This window comes from Chamaea fasciata, unplaced genomic scaffold (assembly GCF_029207755.1).
Source record: "Chamaea fasciata isolate MVZ Bird 193981 ecotype frontalis unplaced genomic scaffold, bChaFas1.0.hap1 SCAF_7, whole genome shotgun sequence".
NCBI lineage: Eukaryota > Metazoa > Chordata > Aves > Passeriformes > Sylviidae > Chamaea > Chamaea fasciata.
Window position 1 is genome coordinate 14,936,108 of NW_027094092.1, and position 26,048 is coordinate 14,962,155.

The 26,048-nt window shown below is 37.8% G+C and overlaps 1 protein-coding gene across 2 annotated transcripts in view; it reads left to right on the top strand.

The window, feature by feature from the left end:
* CARS1 (cysteinyl-tRNA synthetase 1) overlaps positions 1-26,048 on the top strand; it is a 32,232-nt gene that overhangs the window by 193 nt on the left and 5,991 nt on the right. Inside the window, exons 2-18 of one of the 2 annotated variants that reach the window (XM_066187679.1) lie at positions 4,734-4,979; positions 7,847-7,938; positions 8,759-8,847; positions 9,141-9,237; positions 9,702-9,800; positions 10,748-10,897; positions 12,118-12,258; positions 12,989-13,077; positions 13,669-13,790; positions 15,005-15,117; positions 15,627-15,755; positions 15,980-16,109; positions 16,409-16,512; positions 17,518-17,615; positions 19,072-19,261; positions 19,750-19,818; positions 23,349-23,430. In XM_066187679.1, the coding sequence (XP_066043776.1) occupies positions 4,734-4,979; positions 7,847-7,938; positions 8,759-8,847; positions 9,141-9,237; positions 9,702-9,800; positions 10,748-10,897; positions 12,118-12,258; positions 12,989-13,077; positions 13,669-13,790; positions 15,005-15,117; positions 15,627-15,755; positions 15,980-16,109; positions 16,409-16,512; positions 17,518-17,615; positions 19,072-19,261; positions 19,750-19,818; positions 23,349-23,430 (2,040 nt within the window). The remainder of the gene's footprint in view (positions 1-4,733; positions 4,980-7,846; positions 7,939-8,758; positions 8,848-9,140; positions 9,238-9,701; positions 9,801-10,747; positions 10,898-12,117; positions 12,259-12,988; positions 13,078-13,668; positions 13,791-15,004; positions 15,118-15,626; positions 15,756-15,979; positions 16,110-16,408; positions 16,513-17,517; positions 17,616-19,071; positions 19,262-19,749; positions 19,819-23,348; positions 23,431-26,048) is intronic. The other variant, XM_066187680.1, reaches the window with a different exon arrangement.

The following is a 26,048-nucleotide window of genomic DNA, read 5'->3' on the forward strand; positions in this document are numbered from 1 at the left end:
GGCGGGATCGCCTCCCCTGCGGGTGTCCCGGGCTCCGCTGGCGTGGGGCGCTCCCGGGGGGACCCGCTGCCGCCGAGCCCCGCGCGGGGGGCGCGTCCCGCGGGATGCGGCTCGCCTGGTGCCTCGCCGCGGCTGTGAGGTGAGCGTGGGCATTCAGCGACTTAGGGAGAAAATTCGGAGCTCCTCGTCGCCCACGTCTGGGAGCAGCTGTCCCCCAGCTCGCTGGGTGCCGGGAGACTCTGGGTGCGCTCGGTCCGTGCGCTGCTCAGCGCCGTCCGCCCTTTTCACCTGTCAGTGTGTCTCCCGGGCTCGGCTTTCCCGAGCCGTCAGTGTTCTCCCCTGAGCTCACGCCTGAACTTTTGGACTTCTACGGACATTTTTTTTTTGTGGTTGTGTTTTAATGACGGGTTGTACTGTTCGCTTCCATATGGAAGGAGGGCTAGGGTAGTACTGTAATTTTTGGCACTAATGAAGCAAATGTAAACTTGGAATACCAGTCATGCAAGTATGAAATACCATTATGGTATGTAAAGGGTTGGAAATTTTTGACATTCCAGTTAAGGATCTGTAAATACAAATATTTTTGCCCCCTTTTCTTTGTTACTTTGGTCTTTATTTATCTTTATTTATAATGTGTAATTATTCTCGCTAAGGTGAAACATTTCTTGTTGTCAAGGGATTGGCTTTTTTAGAAGTCTTTTCATTATCTTGGTGGGGGGAAAGCTCGAGGCGGGCTCAGTTCAGGTGCACTTTGAGAAACTCTTTAGTTACTGTTTGTTAGGGTGTGGTTTTTTTACTGAAACTACAATTGTTACATTTAGTTTCAGTTCAGGAAAAGTGGAAGTGAAACTTTCAGGACTCAAAAGACTAGGATTGACAAACTCTTCCTTGGTGTGGGATACTCCAGTCTTAAAAATCCCTGCTCATCTAAAAGCCTTTTGCCCCTTGTGTGTGAGTCTTGACAAGTTGTTTGTTTTTCTGTGTTTATGCTATGTCTGGAACTAGCTGGAATCACTGCCTTGGTTTGGTTCTTGTGAAATGTTCATGGGAAAGGAGAACTCACCTTGGCTGAGCAGATGGTTGGAATTCTTTTCAAAGGCACCAGAGTGACCGGCTGGGATGATAAATGGCCAGTTTGGAGCCGTATTAATAGTTACATTTGTCTTTTGTGGCATGTCTTAAATTTGTGAAAGCAAAGTTGGATGAGAAATTACATTTCAAGATGTTCAGAAATGGGTAAGATTTCTTTTTGGAGAATGCCTCTTCAGAATACGCAGAACATTTACATCGTTGTCTCATTATGACTGACAAGGTGAGCAGGTTCAGGGAAGCCCAGGAAACAGTTTTTTCCCCGAAGCAAAGTAACTCCTTGGTTTTGTGCCATCTAGCTAGCTTACTGCCTATTTTATGGCTTTTGTGTATTTACTTTGCTGTCCATACCTTCAAGGAGCAGAGGTTTTCATTTTCAAGTCAATAGAAGTGAAAATTTTCAATGAAATTTGATATTGTGGGGATTATGTGTCTTGATTGAACCTCAAAAGTTATTTTATGTGCAAGTAAAATGTAGAAACTGTCCTGTGCCTTTGAGTCTGTGTGTTGCTGCAGTCTCTCAGACAAATTCCCAGTGTCCTTTAATAGTCTCTGAAGTACTCCATGCAAGGAAAGATAATGTGTGACAATAATATCACCCAGAGAGGTTGTACACCAGCAGTTACTGTGTGAGAACTGTATTAATTGATGTCTGCAGTGGAATTTTTTTGAAACAACTTTTTGCTGTTACGTTGTTAACATTAATTCTTCTGATTTTTCAAGGTTATTTTGCTACCTCAATACTCATATTCAGTACTTGTTTCCTCTTGTGTGATATGATATCTATGGGTCATTCTGTTCACATGAGTTAAAATTCAGTGTTATGCAACAGCTCTGTAGTACTCTTGAGTTTCTGCTGTCAAGGAGACAGTTCTGATGCAATTGAGTAATAACAACTGTAGTTTTTCTGTTTTGGGGATGGAAAAAAATTGCAGTTATAAAGAAGAGCAATTCTCTAGCCTGTTTTCCTAAAGCAACAAGGAAAACAGGTCAGATGTACATCCATTGGCCCTTCTCCCTCAATACTTTTTGAATCCATTAATTGGTATTAATCAATTAATTTGACAGTGGGAAGCTGCTCTTGCACGCCATTGGCAGACTTGGCAAAGATGAGCTGGAGCTGTGCAGGACGATGGGGATGCTGAAGTGTATGGGAAAATAGGATGCAGCACTTAGGAGGTACCAAAAATATTTCAGTGGGAGTGTTTAATAAATTGAAGGAATTGCAAGACAGGGGGAACCAAGGATGCAGAATGGAAAACCAGATTCTGTAGATTTACTTTCTTCCTTAAGTTGTGGTATCAATCAAACCAGAGCAGACTTTTACATTGGCAGCTGTCACTGATTCCTTTTGCTTGAAAAAAGTGATCCACTGGTGCACTGCCCTCCCAGACAGTGTTATCACAGTCATCTGCTCAGCACAACCTGTTAAACTGATGTGGGATGCTGGGAATGGGACAGTGAGCCTGCCAAACATCATTATAGTTTCAGGTCTTAATGTCTGTGCCAAGATTGCCCAAAAAATTTTTGGTTGTTAAGCTTATCAGTGCTGAGCCGGCACCAACATTCGCAGGCAGTGTTTGCCACCTGTCCTTGCTAAAATTAGCTTGTATGAATGCTGTCATATTTGTATTTGTGTGTAAGTTTGGGCAACTTTCCTTTCCTTAGATTGGTTTACAGATGTGGTTGGAAAGCACTTATATTGTTTCAGATACACTGACTTGCTTCCCATTAGCAGCCTGATGTGTGAATAATGGTCATAATAACCATAATAATACTTTGCAAATTGAGTGTTGTTTTTCCTTGGAAAAGATCTTTTCTTTGAGATATAGTTCCATTTCTGCCCAGATCGTTCTTGTAGTACCTTTTTTTTGCCTTCTCCCTCCTATGTTTTGTGTATACAAAATTCACATTCAAGGAAGACTTATGTCATAGGTTTCCACTGTTAATGAACGTAACTGTTTCAAACTATTTCATGTGTATAAACATGTGAATTTCTGTGCTGATAAACATCAGTAAATATTTAGGAGCATGAAAAGATTATAGTAAAATGAACTGTGTGAGCTGAAGCTGAATCCCATTCAGCTGAGTAAGGCAAGCCTATAAGGTTGAGTTATGAACCATTATTTCCTTGGTATTCCTTATTTGTACAGAGCAATTACAGGGAAAGGTCTTGAGAAAGATTTATACGTTTCATAGATCTGTCTTCTTTTGTTCATGGATTTTAAATTTCTTTTGTGAATTTTTTTTTTTTTTGTTAAATGATTGACCTTTTTTATTAGTTCTCCTGTTATGTCACTATATCTCACTTATACCCCAAAGAGTTAAATGCAAACATGCTTGATATCTAGCTGCCACTTCCCTGTCATCCTGAGTTGCTGTTGGATATTTTAATAATTGATTTCCATATAGAAAATGGTTCATAAAGTTTTAACTGATGATATTTGGAAAAACTTTAATTGTTTAAAATTACATCATATTCTTTCCTAGCCGTCACTTTCCCATCTTCTTTTATTCCTGCCTTTCCAAGGGTTGTGTTCTGTGAGCACCTCCATGCTTTGGGAACTCCTTGTGCAGGAGATATTCATGCCAGTGTGAGAAGAGACACTTCTGGCTGTGGTCTGTGTTGGAGTTTGGGAGCAGGGACAGGTGCTCTCCTGCTGCCTCTCTCACGTTACTGCACATGACCTTGGCTTAAATTACCTTGCTGGCTGGCTACCTAGACAGGATGTTGCCTTCATGTTTATACAGTACTTTGAACACAAATGGAGCCACAAACATTGAATCATTGTAGGAAAATGTGAATGTTGGGTTTGCCTAATGGCAGTGCTAGCCCAGTGCCATAACCTCAGAGTGCTTTTTAGCCACTGGCTTGCACAGGACTTGCTCTTCCAGTGAGCATCCCCACCAAGTCACAGAACTTTCCTCTGTGTCCCTGCATTTGTCAAGATGAGACATAGCTGATCCTGCGTTGCCTATATACCAAAGAAAGCATGGAATTAGAAAACTGTGAGAGGGGGGCACAATCTGAAATCCTTTCTGGTTTTTTGTATAGATTTTACTCATTTAAAATACTATTCATGTGCCTGAGGAGAGAAAGGGGCATGGGAGAAGTATGGGAATATACAGCAGCAGCTGAAGTTTTGAGTTTCTAGACCAAGTAGGAGGAACTGAGCATCATGCTGGGAGCCTGAGTACAGGCAACACCCCTGCAAAGATGTAACTAAATGCTCAAGTTCAGTAGGCATATTCACAGCCTTTCCACAATGTATAAAATGAATCACATTTAAATATTGGTAGGATGAGTGTTTTAGCAGCATGGAAAAGAGTGACGGATTAGGTTTGCACTGTGTGAAGGATTTTCTCCAATTTTGGTAGATGATATTCTTCATGAAAAAGACCTGTGTTCTTGTCCTTACTACTCTTTGAAAGATGTCTTCAAAAACTTACGGCAGCACGAACATAATCCTGTTAACAGGAAATACATAGTTATTTGGTGCCTTGTATTAAATCTAATTTTCTCACATTTCTTACCAGTTGCCAGAGCTAATTGACAGGGGGAGATGTATATTATAAAAATATATTTCGGTCATGGGATCTCCTTCTTTTAATGCTGACCAAATGTCCTGTGCCTCTCTTTACAGCTTCCAGCTACAGTTTTATTCTGAGCATTAGTGAAGAGGAAGCCAGGGTGAAGGCTCTGAACGAGTACCTGAGCACTCGTAGTTATATCCAGGGGTTCACATTTTCACATGCAGATGTGGAGGTGTTCAGAAAGTTTTCGGGGCCACCTGTGGACCAGTATATCCATGTTGTCCGGTGGTACAGACACATAGAAGCAATCTATGATGGCAGCAGTGAAAAAAATGAGCCTTGTAAACTTCAAACAAGTGAGTAATATGAAACTGGTGGGCAGGTTATAGACTAGCTGACATTGTATTGGTTGTTATTGCTGAGAATTCCAAGAAGTTCCCTTTCATACTCTCTTGCACGCCTTAAAATTTACAGTATCAATTTGTATTCAAAGTCATAACATTATTCTTGCATAGTTACTGTGTAATTGATAGATCCTGACCTATTTGGATATAAAAGCTGTTATCAATCTTTTTTAATGTAAAAATTTCTCAGTGTACAGAATTCAATTATGTGCATTTTCTTTAAAAAGCTGGCTATCTCCTGGTTTGCGAAAGAATGTGTGGGTTTCGGCTTTTTCCTGGTAATACCGTGATTTGCCCAGTCTACTTTTTTCCTTGCAAGGTTAACCAAATAGTTGCTGTTTAATATACAAATCCACAATAAAATAAGCTGAATACTTCCTTTTATGATTGTTATTAACGCTGAACTTCACAAAGAATGTGTTGGGTTCTTTTTTAACCCTGGTAATTTAGGCATGCTGATGATTTGAGGAAGTAACAACTGGTTAATCTAGGTCATTGTGTAAGCATGGGCAGGCATTTTCGTGAGCTGCATCACTCTCCTGAGTTGTTTCCCAATGAGCTAGTCTAATTTAATTGCTTTATAGTGAGATCTTTGCTCAGGGAGTCATGAAATAATGAAAAATAACAACGCAGAGCTGTTGTATAGTGCTTGTAATACCTGCAAATGAATGCATGCCTGTCATTCTTGCTGATGGTTGTTAGCCAGTGTTACTCCAATGCCATCTTCTCACAACCTCTCACCATTTGTGTTCTCAATTCCTAACAGACCAGCAGTTAAAGTCAGACTGCTGTGAGTGAATTCTCTGTGTGTTGTGTGTGCCTGCAAGTGTTTGTGCTGGTTATTCCTTCCAGCAGAGAAGGGATCTCAGCTGCACCCCTGTCTCTGATAGCAGATTTATCCTCTAATTGCAGATTGTCTGTAGACTTCCATGGATCAGGGTGGAGCAGTAAGAGAAAAAGTTTCCATTTTCCTGACCATGAAATCTTTACTGTTATCTCTCTCTCTCTGAAGGGTTATACCTTCACGATTGGTGCATGTGTTTCAGGAGTCCTGCAATGGTGTCCTGCAGTGTTCACCATGGAAGTGACACACAAATCTGCCATACTTCTTAGACCTTGAATACTTGATGGTTGTTTTTTTGGTGTACCTGAAAACTCCATGGTGGATTAGAGCAAATGAACTTCATTTCAACGAGGGGAAAGGCAGTAGGCTGGCAGAGGTGTATTTGACCAGACTAACCAATATTTTACCAGCTTTTTAGTTTGCCCTTGGCGTTTGTATAGTGGATGAAATGTGACACCTAACTTGCAAGATGAGAAATATGAGGTGCAGTATCTGGGTTTTTCCTTGTGTTCATGTGGTTGTAACTGAAGAAAGCTTTACAGATTTATCTTTTATTAGACTAACCCACACAGGCTTCTTTCCCTGAGGGAAGTGTTGGCCACAATTAAGCATGCCAGAATAATCTTTGTAAATCAAAAAGTAAACAAATTCATACCTTGGTGTATGGCCTATGTTATGGAGAGACAGCTCTTCAACTTGAGGTGTTCTGTTCAGGAGTACCTTATGCAAGGAAATGTTTAGAATGGACACATATTTCCATGGATTCATAGCATGGAAATTAAATCAAGTCCCTTTGTGAGGCAGAGTACTACACTTAACATACTTTCTTCTTATTTGGGCAATTACTCAAAAAAGCAAGAGGAATTGATTACATTTTTTACACCATGAATGTTTACATTAATAGAAGGTTTTCAGCCAAAATATGCATATGAAAATATTGAGAGCAACAGAATTAATGAAGAGTACCCTGAGACACAGGATAAGAAAGGCAATTTTGTTGTCAAAACAGTTTGTATAATATTTTAATTGCAGTTAAAATGCATACCATGAGAATTCCTAAAGATAGCACTGTGTGTATTAAGCTGGCACACTTGCTGTATTTTTGAATTTCCTGGTTTGCTTTCATTCGTAGTTAATGTGATAATTGGTTTAACATCATTACAGCTGTAAGCAGCCCAGTACACAGCAAATTGCAACTCTTTGACAAATCACATGGCCATACTTCTCTTTGAAAAAACCCCATGAGTTTAACAGTTATGTTGCTTCTTACAAATTTAGGAGAAAATAAATGCAAGAATATTGTCACTAATATTACCCTGGGTTTTATCTACTCTTTTTAATGGCAAAATGTAGCCTCTTGCTGAACTGGAGCATATTTGTGGTAAATGAGTGTGTTCAGAAATGACTTGTGTACATAACAACAATGCACGATAAAAAGCTGTGGCTCTTTCTAAGCCTTTCTGTCAGCTCTCCCTCTCACCCTGAGTGCACATGCTCTGTCAATATTGGCTCTAGAGACTGCCTCTGGACTCTGGAGATATTTTGCAAATTCTGTGTGAGATCCATGATGTGCCATCATGGTAGAATCAATGGTGTTGCAGATAGCCCAGGACTGCCATAACACTTCATTAATGATTCATTGAATTTCAAAACTCATGGTAATAGTTTACCTGAATCACGTGCTCTTACATTTGTACCCTCTTCCTCCCAGCTACGTGGATCAAAAGCTAACAGGAATGGCAAGTTAGTGAGTAGAAAATAAACTAGATTGAAACAATTTACTTTAGTTTTGGTGGTTTTGTAGAAGGCTCTAACAGAAGTAGCTGCATTACTAGGATTGAAGCTGCTTTCTCCATTTAGATGTGGGGGGTTTTTTTCTTCTGAAATAATGATGTGATAAGGAGAAAATGTTATATTGCAAATGTGTTTGTGGAAAGTGTCTTTTCAGTTTTCTTCAAACTACCTTTTCTCCTAGGTAAAGGCAAACGTGTGCAGCCCCCCTGGTCTCCCCCTGAAGGGACAAAACATTCCAGGCTCTGCCTCTACAACAGCCTGACTCGAAGTAAGGTGAGTAAATGAAAGGAAAGTGGAGATTTCCCTAGGAACACAAAAAGAGCAGTCATCAAATCCTTGTTTCTGACGACTTTCCCTGTCAATAGGCAAGTCTCTGGGTTGTATTTTGTGGAATGTTAACAAGCACAGGCCAGGAACTCTGTGCCAGTCAATTGCGTTTGCTGGGCAAGTGTAATACTATGTACACTAATATATATATACACAACAAATGTGTGTCTCTTTGTGCATATTGCATAATATTCAGTTCCCAAATTTCAAGTTGTTGTGTATAATAGCCAGGCATTCAACTGTAATACATGTAAGCATAGGCAGTGTGAGCAGAATAAAATCAGTTTCTTTATTCAGCTGTTGCCTGTGTAAAATAAGTCTCACCAATTATATAGTTATAATATAAAAAGTGTAAAACTTCTTGTGGTCTTGTTTGAAAGTCCTTTGGGAAAGAGGAGATATGAAGAATATTAATTTTACATGGGATGTAGTATTCAAATATCTGTGAACTGATTATAGGGTGTAACCTTTTTCAATTCAAAAGAACACTTTTACAGTTTGAATAGTGCCCTGCTTAGTCCAAATTGTTGTAACCTGATATCTTGATTGATGAGAATGCACAGAATATAAGCAGCCACACCCCATTATCTTTCTTACATGATAAGCCAGCGGTGATCTTTACTTAAGGTGAAGTTGGGAGTGGAATAACTATTTGTTTTTTGTAATTATAATCCATGTTTTCATGTTCTAATCTCCATATGGGGTGTTACTGGTCTGAGATCATGTCTAATTTCTTCTGACCATTGTATCTTCCCTTTTAATTAAGGAAGTATTTCAGCCTCAGAATGGAAAAAAGGTCTTGTGGTATTGCTGTGGTCCAACAGTTTATGATGCTTCTCACATGGGACATGCCAGGTACTGCATTCCTTACTTTGATATAGGTGATAACAGTGCCTAGTGGAAGCAAAAGATTATTAGAAGGTATTGTTTACATGAGTGTATTACTAGAAAATGGGCTCTTTTGACTCAATGCTTGCAATAAGATTAGAAGCACATGATAATATTTTAGCATTGTGGGATTAAAAACTTACTAATAGATGGGGGCAAAGTAAAACTGCTGCACAGTTGTTGATTGAGGTTAAAACAGTTTGTCCACAGGATAGATACAGGTGTTTACTAAAAGTATCCCTGTATCTTTTCGGTTTTAGGTCCTACATCTCATTTGATATCCTAAGAAGAGTCTTGAGGGATTATTTTAAATATGACGTTTTCTATTGTATGAATATTACAGATATTGATGATAAGGTAAGTTTTTTGGGTTTTTTTTTTATTGCAATCTAAAATGCTCAGCTATTAGAATGGAAGTCAGATAGGCACATGTAATTGCCACTTGATAAGCCAAGATAAGTCTTACACTTATTAACTGAGACATACACTTTGTGCACAGAGGCATTGATTTTCTCAGCTTTGTAGCACTCCTGTGGTAGCAAACCCTATACTGTTGTATAATAATGAATGTTGTCACAAATAATGAAGACTTACGTATTTTAAAGAGATAATTTATTTTATTTGCCTGTTGAGGTAATTAATTGACTCTGTTGAGGTTGTTCATTAACTGTGTATGGTGTGTTTGATTTGTATTAGTGCATATAGTTCTTATCTCTTGTTAAATTTATAGGGAAATTCCTTTTTTACAGAATAGGTTTTATCTGCATGTTGTATAACTATGTGACACTTCACAGAAATTTTTTCATGTTTCTGATTTGTAGATCATCAAGAGAGCAAGACAAAATTACCTTTTTGAACGATATAGAGAGAACAAACCAACACCAGATCAGCTACTTGAAGATGTTAGAACTGCCTCAGAGGTGGGTGTGGTCATCTCTTGCTTGTGTTTTAGGTTCTCACTCAACAATGTAGGAAAGCATCTAAAGAATGCTTCAGACTTTGCTATCTCCTTAAACTTCCTGCTTCTTTTAGCTCTGGTACTGCACACATTAGAAATGTTATTTGAACTGCACATCACTTTGATTTTTACATTGTTTTAGAATAGACAAATGTAAAAATTCTTTAAAAGGCATTCCTGATTTCTTTGATCTTAGCACTTATTTGTGAGTGCATGAATTGCTCAAACAGCATTTGGATGTTTGTGTGTTAGAATTCAAACTTTTAAAATAACCCTTTAAAAGAGTTTTTAAAGGGTGGTCTGCCCATAACCTTTTAAAGCTTGGGGGGTTTCCCTTTTGTACCATTTATGACCTTGGAAAGAAAAGGCTTGGCAGCTTTAAGGATTTAATAAATTTTGTATTCAGGACTGAAGATGAGGGAAGGTGATTCTCTGGTAATTTTTAGAACTCCAGATCACAAAGAGATTATTATTCTAATGAATTGAATACAGGCCTGGGAATAGGAGGCCTGGAAATTTTGCCTGACATACTCCCTAAACATTGCATTTAATCTGTCCTTGTTTCACAATAAAGCTTGTCCTTTTCAAATTTGTGGTATTCAACTGTGCAATTAGGGTGATCAGCTGCATAGAAAATGAAAACAGCAGTAATTATGATGATGATGTAGTGATTTATGAAGTCTTTCTGAAAAAATTAATTTGGATGCCAACTACGATCTTGTGGTTGCACCTTTATTTCTGATGAGGAGCATACTTCATGTTTCAGTAGTTGATGCCAAAGCTTTTTCTGTGGCATAATGTCTTATTCATCACTAGCAAGGTACTATGTGGCTAAGATAATATTCTGTGTATGGAGCATAGTGCTACTGTACTACAGCTGGCTTTCTATTTTTTTATTTTTAATTGTAGCCCTTTTCAGTTAAACTAAATGAAACAACAGACCCAGATAAAAAGCAAATGTTGGAAAGAATTCAGAATGCAGTGAAGTCTGCTTTTGACCCTCTACAAGAAGCTGTCCAAGCAAAGCTCCCTGCTGAGGAGATCAACAGATGTCATGAGGTAAGTTTGAGCTCCTTTTTATATTTTATATTTGACTTATAATTGTTAGGAGGTTTAAAAATAATTTATAGCTCATAGTAATTCCCTGAGACATTATGAAACCTTTAATTCATAAAAAGAGGAATTGTGGGACTGAGAACTTTTTAGTACTTTGCATTCAGTACCGGAAATTTGATTCTTCAGTTCAACTACAGTTTTTGGATGCTGTTTTTATCAGTTACCTTTTTTTTTTAACTTTTCCAGTGAGGATTTTGCTCTTGCATATACTTAGACTTTCTCTTTGACTTTTTTGTCTTGTTGAATTACTTTCATTATAGGTTACTGAACATGCATTTCTGACATTCCAATACTGGTGGCAATTTTCCACTCAAGTTTTCCTGTCTCTGATCAGAGAGGAATATACCTCCCACAAAATTGTGCTTAGGATTCTTTTTATTAAAAATAATTGCATTTAGTGACAAATAATCATGTTGACTTCACTGGGCATTAGCCCTGTCCCAGTCATCAAGTCAGTCAGTATAACTATTTTCAGTAGTTATTGTCTTCTAGTACGATTTCTATTTTCATCTTCTCTTCCTTTCAGATTATTTGTGATAAGTACTGTGGGGTACACATGGCTACGTGCTCCCTTCTTGAGAAGACCCTGTCTCTAAATTATGGAATTTTTTTAAAAGGCCCAGCTATTCTAATATCAAGTGCTTTTATAAAAGTGTATACTGACTTAATGGAATTTAAAAAAACCCTAAAATCGAAGCAATCATACCTTCTGCATTATATCCTAGTGTCAGAAATAAAAATCCTTTAATATAAGACTAAAAGGCATCCTTGCTGATGTCCAAATTTGTCGTTCAGACACTTTTTAGCAATGTGCACAGTAAGGCTTCTGTTAGATTATCCAGTAGCAGTGGGGAACAGAAAATGTAATACAACTGCAGGTCCCATCTGGTGTTTACAGCAAAAGTTCCAGATGCCTGTTTAAGTGATCAAAACAGATACCACTTAACAGTTTATCTTCTTTGCTCTGGTTGTTTCATCTATATCTATGAAGGACAATATGATAAAAATGTGGTAGAAACCTGGATAACTCTGTATTCACAACTAAGTGTCTCATTGCAAATGTCTTACTCCTTCAGCAAACTTCTATTCAGAATGAGATCTTTCTGCACAATTTAAACAGGGCAAGTCTTGGATCAGTTGCTCTTATCACTATTGTTTTGTAGACGCTGTTGGAAGAAGCCAAAGATTTGCTGTCTGACTGGTTGGACACAAAATTTGGCAGTCAGGTGACTGACAATTCCATATTCTCAAAGCTCCCCAAATTCTGGGAAGGGGAATTTCATAAAGATATGGAAGCACTCAATGTAAGTAGATTAACTATTTTCTTTTCTAGAAATGTATGTGCCATGCCTTACAGTACCCAGAAGACAATTTAGCTCCTTACTATCTTTCAAGAATCTCATATTTCAACCTTATTGATAAACTAATTCCTTTAATATTAATGGGTAGGTGTTAAATTAGCACCTGCTCTGTTTCCATCCCAACGATCTTAAATCTGTTGTGACTGTTTCACATCACTTGATTGGTGATCAGGTTTGATGCTTGCTCTCCATGCCATCCCCTTGGTGTAACATGGGCAAATAATCATAAACTGGTCCAAAAGTTTGAGCTGGAATCTGTTGGCTGCACAAGAGATCCCTGCCAACCTCAGCATTTAAACTGACTACTTAAGAGTCTTCAGCCATTAAGAAATTATGTGATGGTAACCATCAAGAAGAGATTTGTCTGTTGCAGATGAAATGCTGTGTCACAGGCAGTGGTTCAGGTCAGTGAAGGTTGATTTACTTACCTGCAAATCAGAGGGGTTTTCTGCCTCTTCTGTCAGAAGAGCTGGCATCCTCTTAAAACCTGGGGAAAAAGTGGCCACAGCACATTGTTTCAGAGCAGAAAGCTTGAAATAGGAGTGTCAGATTTTATTATCACTTACTTTTGAGCAAAATTGTAACCAATACATAACATATATGTTTAGTGCATATTTCCATATATATATATATATATATATATGTATGTATATAAAATTCTTTTTATCTCTAGGTTTTACCTCCAGATGTTTTAACACGGGTTAGTGAATATGTGCCAGAAATTGTGGATTTTGTGAAGAAGATTGTGGATAATGGTTATGGGTAAGTGTGCTACTGGGTGCCACAATGATGGCTTCAACATTTAGCTGTGAGCTGTTTTCTCTGTTTTTATCTGCAACAGTCTAGTCTTTGCCAGAAGCAATTTTTCATCAAATAATAAATTTCAAGTTTCTTTGCAAAAAAAGCTGTTATTTTTCACCTGATGTGCTTCTTATGATGTACTCTAGGGTGGAATCCTTGTTTGTTAAAATAAAGTCAAAGTCTCATTCATTTGAACTGTGTTTGATTCCTGGTCTTTGTTAAAAATCAACATGTGACAGTTAGAAATCAGTTGCAAATAACATCAGTTTTAAAAAACGGTAGTTCTTGTGACTCTTTCCTGACACCTCTCAAAAGCTTAGCAAAAGCTGCTGATTTCTCTTCAATTAATTTTATTGTCACTTTCAATGATTTGTTCAAAGTCTTCATATGATAAGGACTTAAAACTTAGGCTCACCTAAGTCACATTTACAATACTAAGCAGTACCATAATGTGAGTGGAGTTACTAGAAAACTTATGACAGTGATTTTGGGGATAAAATTCAGTAAAGTTGTGGTAGAAAGTTAGCTAAATAATGATCTTTAACTTTTCAGGTATGTGTCCAATGGATCTGTATATTTTGATACTATGAAGTTTGATGCCAGTGAAAAACACTCCTATGCTAAGTTGGTGCCTGAAGCTGTAGGTGATCAGAAAGCTCTTCAAGAGGGTGAAGGTAAAGATTTGCTCAAGTTGCTGAAGAAACTGATGATGTGTTGGCCTCTTCAATTGATTTTACTGATGTTTGGATCAGTCACAGTGAGAGCTTAATGATTTACCTTCTGCACTTCCTTTACCAATTTCTTTGCCAATTTTGTAGCTTGAGGCAGTACTTTTCCTGAAAGTTTTTAACTGGAAAGTAAAAAGAAATGTTATTAATCCTAGGATGGTTTGAGGTTGCTTTTTGTTTGTTTGTGAGGGGTTTTTTGGTCAGAGTTGTGAATAACTCAGTCATTTGGCCATAGCCCAGTTATTTGCCCATTCATCTGGCTCAGAGTAGGAGCAAAGACTTGAACCTGGGTCTTCCACATGCCAGGCACAAGTTCTCCACATCAGGCTGGGGTTATTTCATGAAATATTTGGGTTTCTCTTTCATACTGAGAGCTGTTATTTTAACTTTGTTGTGTTGAACCAAATCCAAATATAGATTTTTTTATATAGAGCTATAGCAGAGGATTAACTTAAAATGCTCAGTAAATGGGACTCATTAGTTATCTGCTCCTAAAGTTGTACAGTTTTAGCAAATGATGCAGAAAGTCTATAAAAAGAATATTTAAAGGTTTTAATATAACACTCATACCAGATGAAATCAGGACACCTATAGAGCAGTAGGTAACAGAGGATTAAATGTAGCTATTGAACAAATACCAACCATTCTGTGCAGCAGCTGAGGTTAGGGGAAGAAATATTCTAAGATCACATTGTATGTGCAGATTAAGACAATCATAGTCTCAATTTAGATCCATCTAGCTTTGGAATTTATTGAATCTGCAGTCTTACCTGGCTCTGAGTATGTTTTTTTTTTCTTTCTGTATTTCTTTTTCTATAATTGCAATATTGCAGGTGTGCCTGGTAAGAGAATGTAGATGAATCTCATGTCCAAACTTAGAAAGCAGGGCAACTGATACTTGTCAGATACTTGTCAACCACACATTAACCAAAACCCCAAAGGATTATCAAGGTTAAAATGAGGACTTTCGAGGGTTCAGTGATTTGGGGGCTTGTGTTTTCATTGTTTATTATTATTATTATTATTATTATTATTATTATTATTATTATTATTATTATTATTATTATTATTTTAAGATTCTCCTTATGTGAGATACAGCATGGTCAAAAATCAGTAGTTCTGGTGTAAAATGTGTGCATGTACATTTTCCCTTTTGAAAGGTGACCTGAGCATCTCAGCTGATCGCTTACGTGAGAAGCATTCTCCAAATGATTTTGCTTTGTGGAAGTCCTCCAAGCCAGGAGAGCCCTCATGGGACTCTCCATGGGGAAAGGTAAGGAAGGACATTATAATCAGGATTTGGATTTTCTTCACTTATTTAAATAGCACAGTTACACAAGTTTTTTTGCCCCACCTCGTATTAACACTGTATAAATTGTGGAGATTATGTATCAGTCATAAGATTCTGTGGTTAATGTTAATTTAATAATCTAGAATGTGTATCAGTCTGATACATTTTAAGCAGAAGTTTGAACACAGGCTCAGCATGGCTGTTACTTGTACTTTATCCTCTGTTAATTGACAAGCTTTATCTGCAGTAAATTCTTTCCTTTTTTTGCCCTTGTGATCAAAAATATTTATGTAGCTTTTAAAAGAACAGTAGGCAAGATAATCAGAACATTACAGATGTATAGCCAGGTTGGATCTTTAAATGCAACAGTTTCCATCTGTGAAGCTGAGATTGAGAATATTTTTTTCTGTCAGTAACAGCATGAAGGAATGAGACAGAGGCAGGAGAGGAAGAGAGTTTCTAGTAACCAAGTAATGCCTCTATGTTAACAGGGCCGTCCTGGCTGGCACATTGAATGTTCTGCCATGGGTGGATCTGTTCTGGGAGAGTCGATGGACATTCATGGAGGAGGCTTTGATCTCCGCTTTCCTCACCATGACAATGAACTGGCACAGTCTGAGGTGAACAAACTGACCTTTCTGCAGTGATAAAGCAACATGCAAGCATGCAGACATGCTTTGCTTTGACTGCAACTTACACAAATCCGTGATTCAGGTTTTTAAACTTGATGTGTATTTTGTGTAAACACGAGTTTTGGTTCTCAGGATTTTCTTCTCTAGGTTTTCCTACTTCATGGTATGTATATAAACAGTGTTGGGTCTTTGGGTTTGTTCTTTTCCTGCAGGCGTACTTTGAAAATGATCACTGGGTTCGGTATTTCCTCCATACTGGTCACTTAACAATTGCTGGCTGTAAAATGTCCAAATCTCTGAAGAATTTCATTACCATAAAAGATGCACTGAAGAAACACACAGGTAAAAATTATTTTGGAATGGGAATGCTTTTGATGTACTTTTGAGTGGTGACTGTGATAATTTTTTTATTTGAGGTAACTTCTTGCATCTTTCTTCTTTACTGACTTTAGAACAGCTTCCTTGTTCTTCTGATCCTTATTGGTATTTATCAGTGTGGATGATAGTGGTTTTGCTTTCTTGGTGGATGTAGTGATAGTAAGAACTTTAAAGATTATGTTCTTAGCTACTGCAGTATTGGAGTCCATGAAAATGTTTTAGCTTATAAAATCTTTCCTTGTTTATTTTAAACCTCCTACTAGCACGACAGTTACGGCTGGCTTTCCTCATGCACTCTTGGAAGGATACACTGGATTATTCAAATAATACCATGGAGTCAGCTATTCAATATGAGAAGTTTATGAATGTAAGTAAGTTTTCCATTTCTTCTCCAATCTTTGTGTTGCCATGTATGTTTCAAGGAATAGAACTCCGGGGATATGTAGGCCAAATTCCCAGACTGGGTTTGCTTTCTGAATTCATCAGGTGGCACAGTGCTTATTTAGCTGCCATCAAACTCTCAAGTCCTGTCAGTTCCACAGACTGCTACGTTTCTCTGCAGCTGGTTGCTCTCCAAGTTTTGACAGCTCTAAACAGCTTGGCACTTATACACAAGATCAGTTTCTCAGTTGCTTATAGAACTCAGTCCAAGAGACACTTTGTAACTTTCCTGCCAGGTCAGAATCTACACAAATGTAGCCAAAGGGGAAGAAGGAACATTGTTCCCACCACGAACAATATTTGTCTCCTCACCACAAGCATTGAGCCTTTACCTCTATGCCTTGCAGGTGTGTGAGAGATTAGGCGCAGTTCCTGTCCCTGGTTAGTTTGGAGCCATAATTTAAACTCACATTTCCCACAAGGACACTGTACAGCATTTTGAGATTGTTGATCTTGGTCTCCCCAGATGAAGCTCTTCTGCTTTTTATGTAAAATATTTGGTTTGGGCCACAGATGAGGTTAAAATGACTTTTTACTGAGCTAGACGCCCATTGAAAACAGATCTTTGCCATAAAGCCATTTTATTCTTCAGCTTCCAATGCTAGCAACATACTTTAAAATCTGCCAGAAGAACTGTTGCCTAAACATTTTTAAAAGTTTTTTTGTGTGAGCAGCTTGGTGTTAGAATATCATAGGGTATCATGTAGTTGCAGAGCAAGAGATAGAAATTAATTAGTCCAACTGTGATTGACAGAGTTATGCAAAATAATCTTACTGGGTTTTATTGTCTTGAGAGACATCATTTGATGCTGGCTAAAACAGTATTGAACTCATTAAGTTTAGGAGTCTCATTAAGAAATAATGCCCTTTTATAGTAAGTATTGGTTATGTGTAACTGAAACTGACTTCTAGCTATATTCTTTTTTTACAGGAGTTCTTTTTGAATGTGAAGGATATTCTTCGAGCTCCCACTGATGTGACAGGCCAGTTTCAGAAATGGGAAAATCAAGAAGGAGAGCTGAACAAAAGGTGAGTGTAGCACTCCTACTTCTCTCTGAATTGTGTTGCTTCATGTTTAATTCTTTTTTCTTTACAATATCACTTACAGTAATATCCCAATTCTTCACAAGCAATCATTTTAATCTTGGGACAGCTTTATGAAGTATAGCTGGAATTGTTAATTTCCCTTTTGTTTATGTTAAGTACATTGGCATGCCTCATTGCCATGTTTGTGAAGGGAAAGAGAACTTTTTTGCTAGATAGCTGCCATTTTCTTTATTAGGTGAAATCTTGTCTTCTCTCTGAGAAGAGACCAATAATTCACCGTTGGCTACAACTGGAAAAACTGTATTTTACATATTTTAAAGTATAGTAAGCTATCTGAGACAAACAGAAGTTAAATGACTTGACTAAAACAATAAAAGATAAGAGTGCCAGTGTTTGAAAATATGTTGTTGAGACAGTGATAGCAATTTTGCAGTCTTTTGACTTTTATAACAAAATTGCCATTATTATTTGTAATGCAAACAGCTCCCTAAATGACTTTTGTTTTGTCTGAAATTTAAAATAGAAGCATCTTACGTTGCAGTGCTAAAATTGTTTCCTAGTTCAGTTCACTGTTGTGGTCACTAATGTTACTATTGAAGGATTAAGTGCAGATGTTTTTGTGTACTGATATGCTCTGAAAATTTTATCTTCAACTTGAGTTTGGTGGAGATAACCCCTTTTTTAAAAAAGGTGGGAGATAATAGGTAATAGAGGTCAAAAGGACGGGGTGAAGAAGTGGGAGGAATGGAAGATATGCTTTGTGGATATTTGGTTTTGTCTCTTTTCTTCTGTCACTTCTTTTTTCTTGGAAAAAGTATGTTGTTTGAAACAATAAAACCTTTGTGTGATAAAATGGTACTTAATATATTATATTATTTATTATATCTGCTAATATGTCACTAACATGACAAAGGTTTGCATGAATTTATTCCTTTTATCTACTTGTAATATCTTCATAACAATTCACTTCGTGTTAACTTCCAAATTGGTGCTCCTTCCTGGAGAAAGAACACCGATAAACAGAGAACTTGGCTGCTACACAGGGATAGGAGAGCAATACTGTAAAAAAAAAAAAAAAAAAAAAAAAAAAAAAAAAAAGTAAGCCCAAGAAGATACTAAATAAGCAATTTATAATGCTTAAAAACAAACAAACAAACAAAAAAAACTTGCATGAAAAAGGCCAGTTGCTGAAAATTTGTTTGATGTAATTTGTTTGGATAGCTGTTGCCAATTAGATTATGCTGCCTGCCTTTCGCCATAGCAGTGAAACAGCAGCATCATGATAATGCCTTTTTCCTTGCTCATCTGTTTTTTCCTTCAAATCTAAACTATGACCAGCAAAAACTTTTAGGTCCCCTCACTCTTCTAACAGAGACTCTTCAGAGTCTGTCGCAGGGTTTTTGGCACGAGTAGTTAAAAAGAATCCTTCTCTTATCAGTTTTTATGAGAAGAAAGCAGCAATTCATGAAGCGCTGTGTGACAACATCGACACCCGCTCCGTCTTGGAGGAAATGCGCTCATTAGTCAGCCTGAGTAACTCCTATATTGCTGCAAAGAAATCCTCCAGACAGATGCCAAACAGACTTCTTTTAGAAAACATCAGCTCCTATCTCACTCAGATGCTAAAGGTATGTAACAGGAAGGAGTAAAGTTGCTATTGCACTGTGCAGTTATAACTTGTATTTTCAAGTATGGAGGGGTCTGTGTAGTCTTTGTTGAATTCTTACAGGAAACTAGAGATCTTCCACACATCCCCCAGCCAAAACAACCCCAAGCTGCACTGTGTGCTGCAGCAGGAACAAGTTTGAGTCCTCCATGTTACATCATGTTTTTAGCTAATGTTTTGTTGAATAATGGAGAGCCCCTAATATGTTCAAGAAAAGTTAGATAGTAGAAAAAAAATTTGAAGTCAGAATGACAAATCTGACAGCATTAAAGCTAAATCTGAAAAACAATACTTTGTACTGTGTATAATTACAAATCAGAACATCATCTTGATAGAGTTGTGAATTCTGGTTTAAATGAGAACTATTCAAAAGCCTAATATATGTGATTTTGCTTCACTTTCACATACCTGTGAATTGATGTGTAAAATCTTTTCTTTTTCCTTGACCAGATTTTTGGTGCCATAGAAAGTGATGATGCAGTTGGTTTTCCTGTTGGAGGGACTAGTCAAAACATAAATGTAAGTGAGGGACAAAATGCACTAAACAAAATTACTCTGTATCCTTTGAGAGCTTAGGTTAAAGTGGTGACATTACTGATATGTAGCTGAATTGCATTCCTTTTGCTTTTAACTTTTGAATCTGATGTAATTAATTGGCTTAGGAAGCAGGGTTTTTCTTTTACAAGAGTTGGGGTTTTTATAGGTTTGTTTGATTTAATGACAGACAAATTGTATAGTAACCAGAAAAAAGAATTATCTTGTCTTCTGAATGATGAGTCTGTTTCCTAAACCACATGGGAACTACAGGCTGCACATGCTACAGTCTAAAGGCTCATTACAAGTATTTGTGTGCTAAGTAGTTTCAAAAATGTAATTATAATGATTAAACTTCTTTGTGGTACACCAGAAACCAGCCTGGAGGCAGCTGGAGTTCTATCCACATTTCAATCTCTTCTTCTGATCTCATTTGCAGCCACAGTTTTTATGTGGCTTTCAAAAGCTGTTTTGCTTTAGTCACCCAGCAGTTCTGCGGCAACACAGAATGTTTCTGGCAATACCTGAGAGGTACCTGATGAAAGTGCTGATGGGCTCTGGAATAACTGGAACATTTTCTGGTGCAGGCAGGAGAAATAACTCCATGTGAAAGCTACCAACACTTTGTTCATGCCAAAAATCTCTTGTGGACACATCAGTGCTGTTTTTCACATATTTTTCTGCATTGAAGGTGTGACCATGCACCTTTCTGTTCCTCCTTAGAAGGAATAAATGAAACATTTCTGGTAAAAAAAAAAAAAAAGCTTAACTTTTTATTCATCAAAGGAATTGGCAAGCTTACTTGTGGTTGGAAGAATGGGAATGAACATTCATCTGATAATTGCCAATGCAAATACTTACATTTGTGTGCTGTGGAAATTTCCATTAATGATATAATAAGGAAGATGTTCAGTATTGACAACAAAGCCCATCAATATTGATTTTTAAATTAAGCTCAGAATTATTTTGAATTTCAGAAGAAAGGCAGCATTTTAACACTTACCTTTTAAAGGAAAATGAAAATTAAATTTGTATTTAACACTTCTGGCAGTGTTTCCAATAGATATGCTTTATGGAAGGATTGGTGATAGCTTGAAGCTAAGTCCTTTCAATCCTTTAAAATAACATTGCCAAGGGCAGGAGAGTGAGAAGAATCTTGTGCAGAAAAAAAAAATCCTGAGCTAAATTTGTTGTCCACAAAAATTGGATTTGTTACCCATGTGCAACAAGCCAGTAATTACATCCTCAAGTGTGACATTGATTATTTGTTTCAGAGTTGTGCAAGCCTGTGTACTCGGTGGTATTCCACAAATCAAGTACACCAACTATCAAAACTTTTTACTGTTTATGCAAACGAAGCAACTAATGTTCATTGGCTACATGTTACGTAATTCTCTTAATAATTTGTATTCTATCCTCTCTTGGTTAATAATTTTCATGCTTCCCATGCTAATTAGTCTGCATGCTCAGTCTTTCTGTCCTTTGGAGTCAGTGGGTTCCTTGGGTTGATGGTCCCTGAGTTGGTGTTTGAAATTGCCTTTTTCTCAGTGGGAGCTGATTCAGTGTCGTTGCTGAGTTGGCTTTATGAGTTTCTTCCTTATCTTGGGAGTTCTGCCCAGTGTCCTTGTGGCCTGTAAATTCTTTGTGGCATTCTTTGTGTCCACTATCAGTGGTCCATCCTTCTCCCCAAGTTTTGTTAACCTCCCATAAGGTCAGAGATCATGGTAGCAGGTCCAGCCCTAAACCTTAACAAGGCAATTCTACCAACAAGTAGTTTCTTTTTCTAACACTTGGACATCACATAGAGCTTGCTTGTTAGCTGCTGTCTCTTTCAGGAATTAAATCTCCCTTCTTGTTGATTAGGCTTGAAAGATACAAAAATCAAACATTAAAGAACATCCTTTCTGAAGAAAGTTTTATACATTCCACATTTTGCAACACTGGCAGCACAGTTATCAGAAGAATCTTGTGGTGACATCTTTTACACGCGAGAAGCTTTTGTTTTTATCACCCAGGTCATTACTGGTGTTAAACATTATAATATAAAAATGCATAATATCACAAACATTTTGGCTGTTTCATTAAATGTTATACTGTCTTTCAGTCCTCCATGCAAATTCTTATTTTTCCTAGCACAAATTAAAGGAGGTGAACTTCCAAAGTTCAAAAACTTCTCATTAATTACAGAAGGTTGTGGGTCAAGCCAGTTGTTTCCTTGTTTAAATTAGAGATGAAAGAACCAGTTGAGTCAATATTTCAAAAAAGTCGTAATCCAGTTCACAAGTCCTGAAAGAAAAACTAGCTGAATTACAATGGGTCAGTAATTTACTTGAAAAGTGGATATAAGAGAGTTGAAGTCAGAAAACCTCAGCTCCATAATATCATTTTCCAACTGAATTCAGCATTTCTCTCAAGTTAGTTATTGTGGAAATAAAATGCTTTCCCCATGCTACTTTATTTGCATAAAGGTACTTCCAGTGCAGAGGGGGAATGGAGATGTGACTGTTCCTCGCTTTCCAGAGTCCGTTCCTTGGGCCAAACTTGTCAGCACTGGATCTGATTGTGAAGCTGAGTGCAGTGTTCACATTTATAAAAAGTTTTAACAGAGCTCCTTGGTTCTTTCAGTAGGGAAACTTTTACAGCATGACAGACTATCTTGTCCCTTAATTGCACAGAAATTTGTCATGGGGATTAAACAGACAGGAAAGACATGGGGAAATTGTAGAGGAGACAAAAGTTTGCCATTTTTTTCTCTCCCCCACCCTCCAAAGTAATGAAACTTTTAATTTAGGCTTTCCCCCGAGGGCCTGGCTTTACCTCTTGGGATTCCAGAGAAGTGTTGGCAGGCACCGATCTGTAGTTGTTTTTGTAGCTGTCCACTAACTGCTTGCTGCTGCTATTCACTGCCATTGAGAGCAGACTCACTGGACTTTTTCTCTGAGATTTTGTGCCTAGTGTTTACTTACACCTGAAATAATTCAACAGTAATCTTTCCCCACTTTTTGTGGAGAGGGAATTGTATGAGGAATATAGAGAATTGCACTGTCTATACAATTAACAAAAGCTAAAATCTCAGGAACTGATCTGTGTTCTAATGAAAATTAGTCCCAATATCAGTTTCACATGGTATTATTATCTGATAAACAGCTGTGCCTGAGACAGCACTGTACATGAAGGGGCAAATTCATCTGAGTGCTGTTTTTATCCCTGCATTGCATTATAGTTATATTAACTGGATTTTGGCATAACCCTGTGGAAGTGGTGGATCTAACTGAAAGGAGGAATGGGGAAAGGCTGAACTTGACGAGCTGATTTTATCTGCACAAAAGGAAGATTGACAGCTAATGCAAATTGTCATCTATCCTTTGACATCAATACAGCAATGACAATTTTTATTGATACAGATCTGCCCTGAGGGTCAAGTTCCATCCAACAGCACATAAATGTGAAGTGGGTAGGGATATGTTTTATATCTAAATGATGATTTGCTAACTGTGGAAGTACTGATCCTGCAGATTGAATCTACAGTGATGCCATACCTCCAAGTCCTTTCTGAGTTCAGAGAAGGAGTGCGACAAATCGCCAGAGAGAAGAAAGGTGAGAGTTCACTTTTTCCTGTACTGTTCCACATGAGACTTGGAGGTCATAGGAACCAAACTGGGATGGAGGATAGAGGTATGGGTGTGAGGCAGCTGATAGTCTCTCCTTGCTTAGAAAATAAAAGTAAGGCATCCTTAAATCAGCTGCTTTGAATTTTTGCATCTCTGTCTGCCTCTCTGTCTCTTTAATTTGGGAATCTTTTTAGGCTGCTAAACTAATATTCATTTTCTAAAGAATCTAAAAGTTCTGGAATGATGAGGTGTAGCTGCTGTTTTTCTAGGGTAGGGCACTCCGTGCTTTCTAGGTATGGGAGTACCCATGGTCTCTTCCCCAGGGAGCTTGCATTTTCTTAAAAGTGTAGATTGCTACACAGTAATAGTGTCTGCATTTAAATAGCCTGAGATGTTCACTATTATTTGTTAGCATAATTGGAATTGTAGCTCCCCTGATGGTAATTGAGTGCTCTCTTTGGAGAATTCATCTGGGAGTTTCCTAGAAGTTTCAGGTGCTTTTTTTAATCTCTCTGGAAAGCTTTGATCATGCTGTGTGTGTTGGCAGCAGAACTGTAGAGTGTTAAAAAGGTTGTTCCATTAAGCTTCTTTGGATTTTACTGATATTTCCTAATGGAGGAGCTCTTACTGTTTTCTGCTGTTCCCTGTGGAATTTTGCATGTCTTCAACATGTATTTGATTCTTGTTTTCTTAAAACTTGGACACTGGGATTTGTACTTGAAGGCAAAACAGGGCATTTTTTGTACATAAAATGTACAAGTTACCCATATATTACACAGAAACATAAAATTACTTGAGGGTCTGGTAACCTTTTCAGCTGGAAAAGACTCTGGACTCTCATTCCGTTACTGTTTGGAGTCCTTCTAAAGCTGATAAATTTGCATTAAAAGCACAAAACTGTATTTGCTAATGTGACTACTTTGCTATTATTGTCAAACACTTATAGGCCTAATTGATGCTGAGAAATAGGCTTAGTAATAAGTTCCAATAGTTTCCAACAGTAAATATTCTCCGTAACTTGAATTAATTCAAGAGGTTTGTGTGTAAATCCTCAGCCAAAAATGTGAGCTTTAGTCTTGTGGTATTTAACATACTTGTTTATATGAAGGTTTTATTTTCCCCTTGCTTTATGATGGTTGAGCTAAATTGATCATTGCTTTTAGCAGTGCTAAGGTTTCAATATCACAGGGCTTCTTGTAGATCATTTTTAGAACACGCTTGGCTCTAGACTGCTTACTGGCACTTGAATTGCCTACTTGGAAGGCAGTGATTTTTTGCCTGAAATACACTGGACAGTGAGAATCAAACTGGATCTAGTTGCTGCTTGGTTGGGGTATGGAGCACTCTGCAATTTGACCAGGGAGGCACCTTTCTTTTAAACTATTTGAAAGATGGAAGCTGAGCGATGATTGGCAGGACCTGCACTGATATACTACTGATTTCTTTCCCTTTACCCATTAAATTCTTGCTTGCAGGAAGCATTAAGTTACTGTAAAAGTTTTGATTAGTGGCTGGGGAATATTGCCTCTGCATGGCTGTAGGCAAAGGGAGTTTCCCCATCATAGCCTGTTGCTGGCAGAGTTGTGTTAAATATTATTTAAAAGAATCTGTATTGCTTTGAGTATTCTCAGATGTTAAATAAAAAGCATGTGGCTCTGTAAAACCTGCAGACTATTACAAATGTCCCCATCCATACACATGCACTTTGAAAATGTATCTACAAAACATTTCACAGAATAGCCATTTTTGAAGCTATGGTTTTAGTAATAATCAAAATATTTATACTCTCAAAAATGTTACTGTCATCCCAAATTGGAGAGCATTCAAATGCAGACTTAATAATTCTCACAGTGCCCTCTGCACCTTCTGCCCTCTTCTGAATGCATCATGAGTTGACCAGAACTGGGACAAACTCTCACATTGTAGCACTGCCTGCTCTTGTGTTTTGCTGCCAGTCTTTACTTACATCTGGCATTCTCCAGATGCTTTTCAAGCTCCTCCTTTTCCGTCCCATCACAGTGTTCTGATTCACAACATCTCAACATCTGTTTCACATCTGATACTCTTTGGCTTGAAAGTCACAGAAATAGTGAAGAGGTCTGGGGAATAGTCACAGGCCCAAGGAGTGTCTATCTGCTGGGGTGTTAATGGGCACTGGTGATAGGTTGGTTTCCTGGTCCCTGTCCTCAGTGAGAGGCTTCTTATGTCCTGAGGCAGCCCATAAACAACCCCCTACCCAATCCTAAACGTATTTGCTCTGGAGGTACCACCTGCAAAGAACAGGCACATTGCAGCCTGAAGAAGCGTGGTGCTGACTCTTCTGGATGACAGGATTGATCAGAGGATGTGTCCTCTCATAAATAATATGTTTCATGATACGTTTCTCCTTGATGGATTTGTTCTTCTTCAGCTTTCAGTTATTCATTGTTTTAGATAAGGAAACATTTATAACTGTGCAGATGCTGTTTTGGTGAATGAGCAGTAGGTGTTTCTGATACAGTCTTGATAAAGTATGTGTAATTCCTATGCCTAGGTTAGAGCCAACATCTTTTAGTGTCAACAACCAGTGAGGTAATCTTATCCCTGCTTTATCTTAATGGCTGA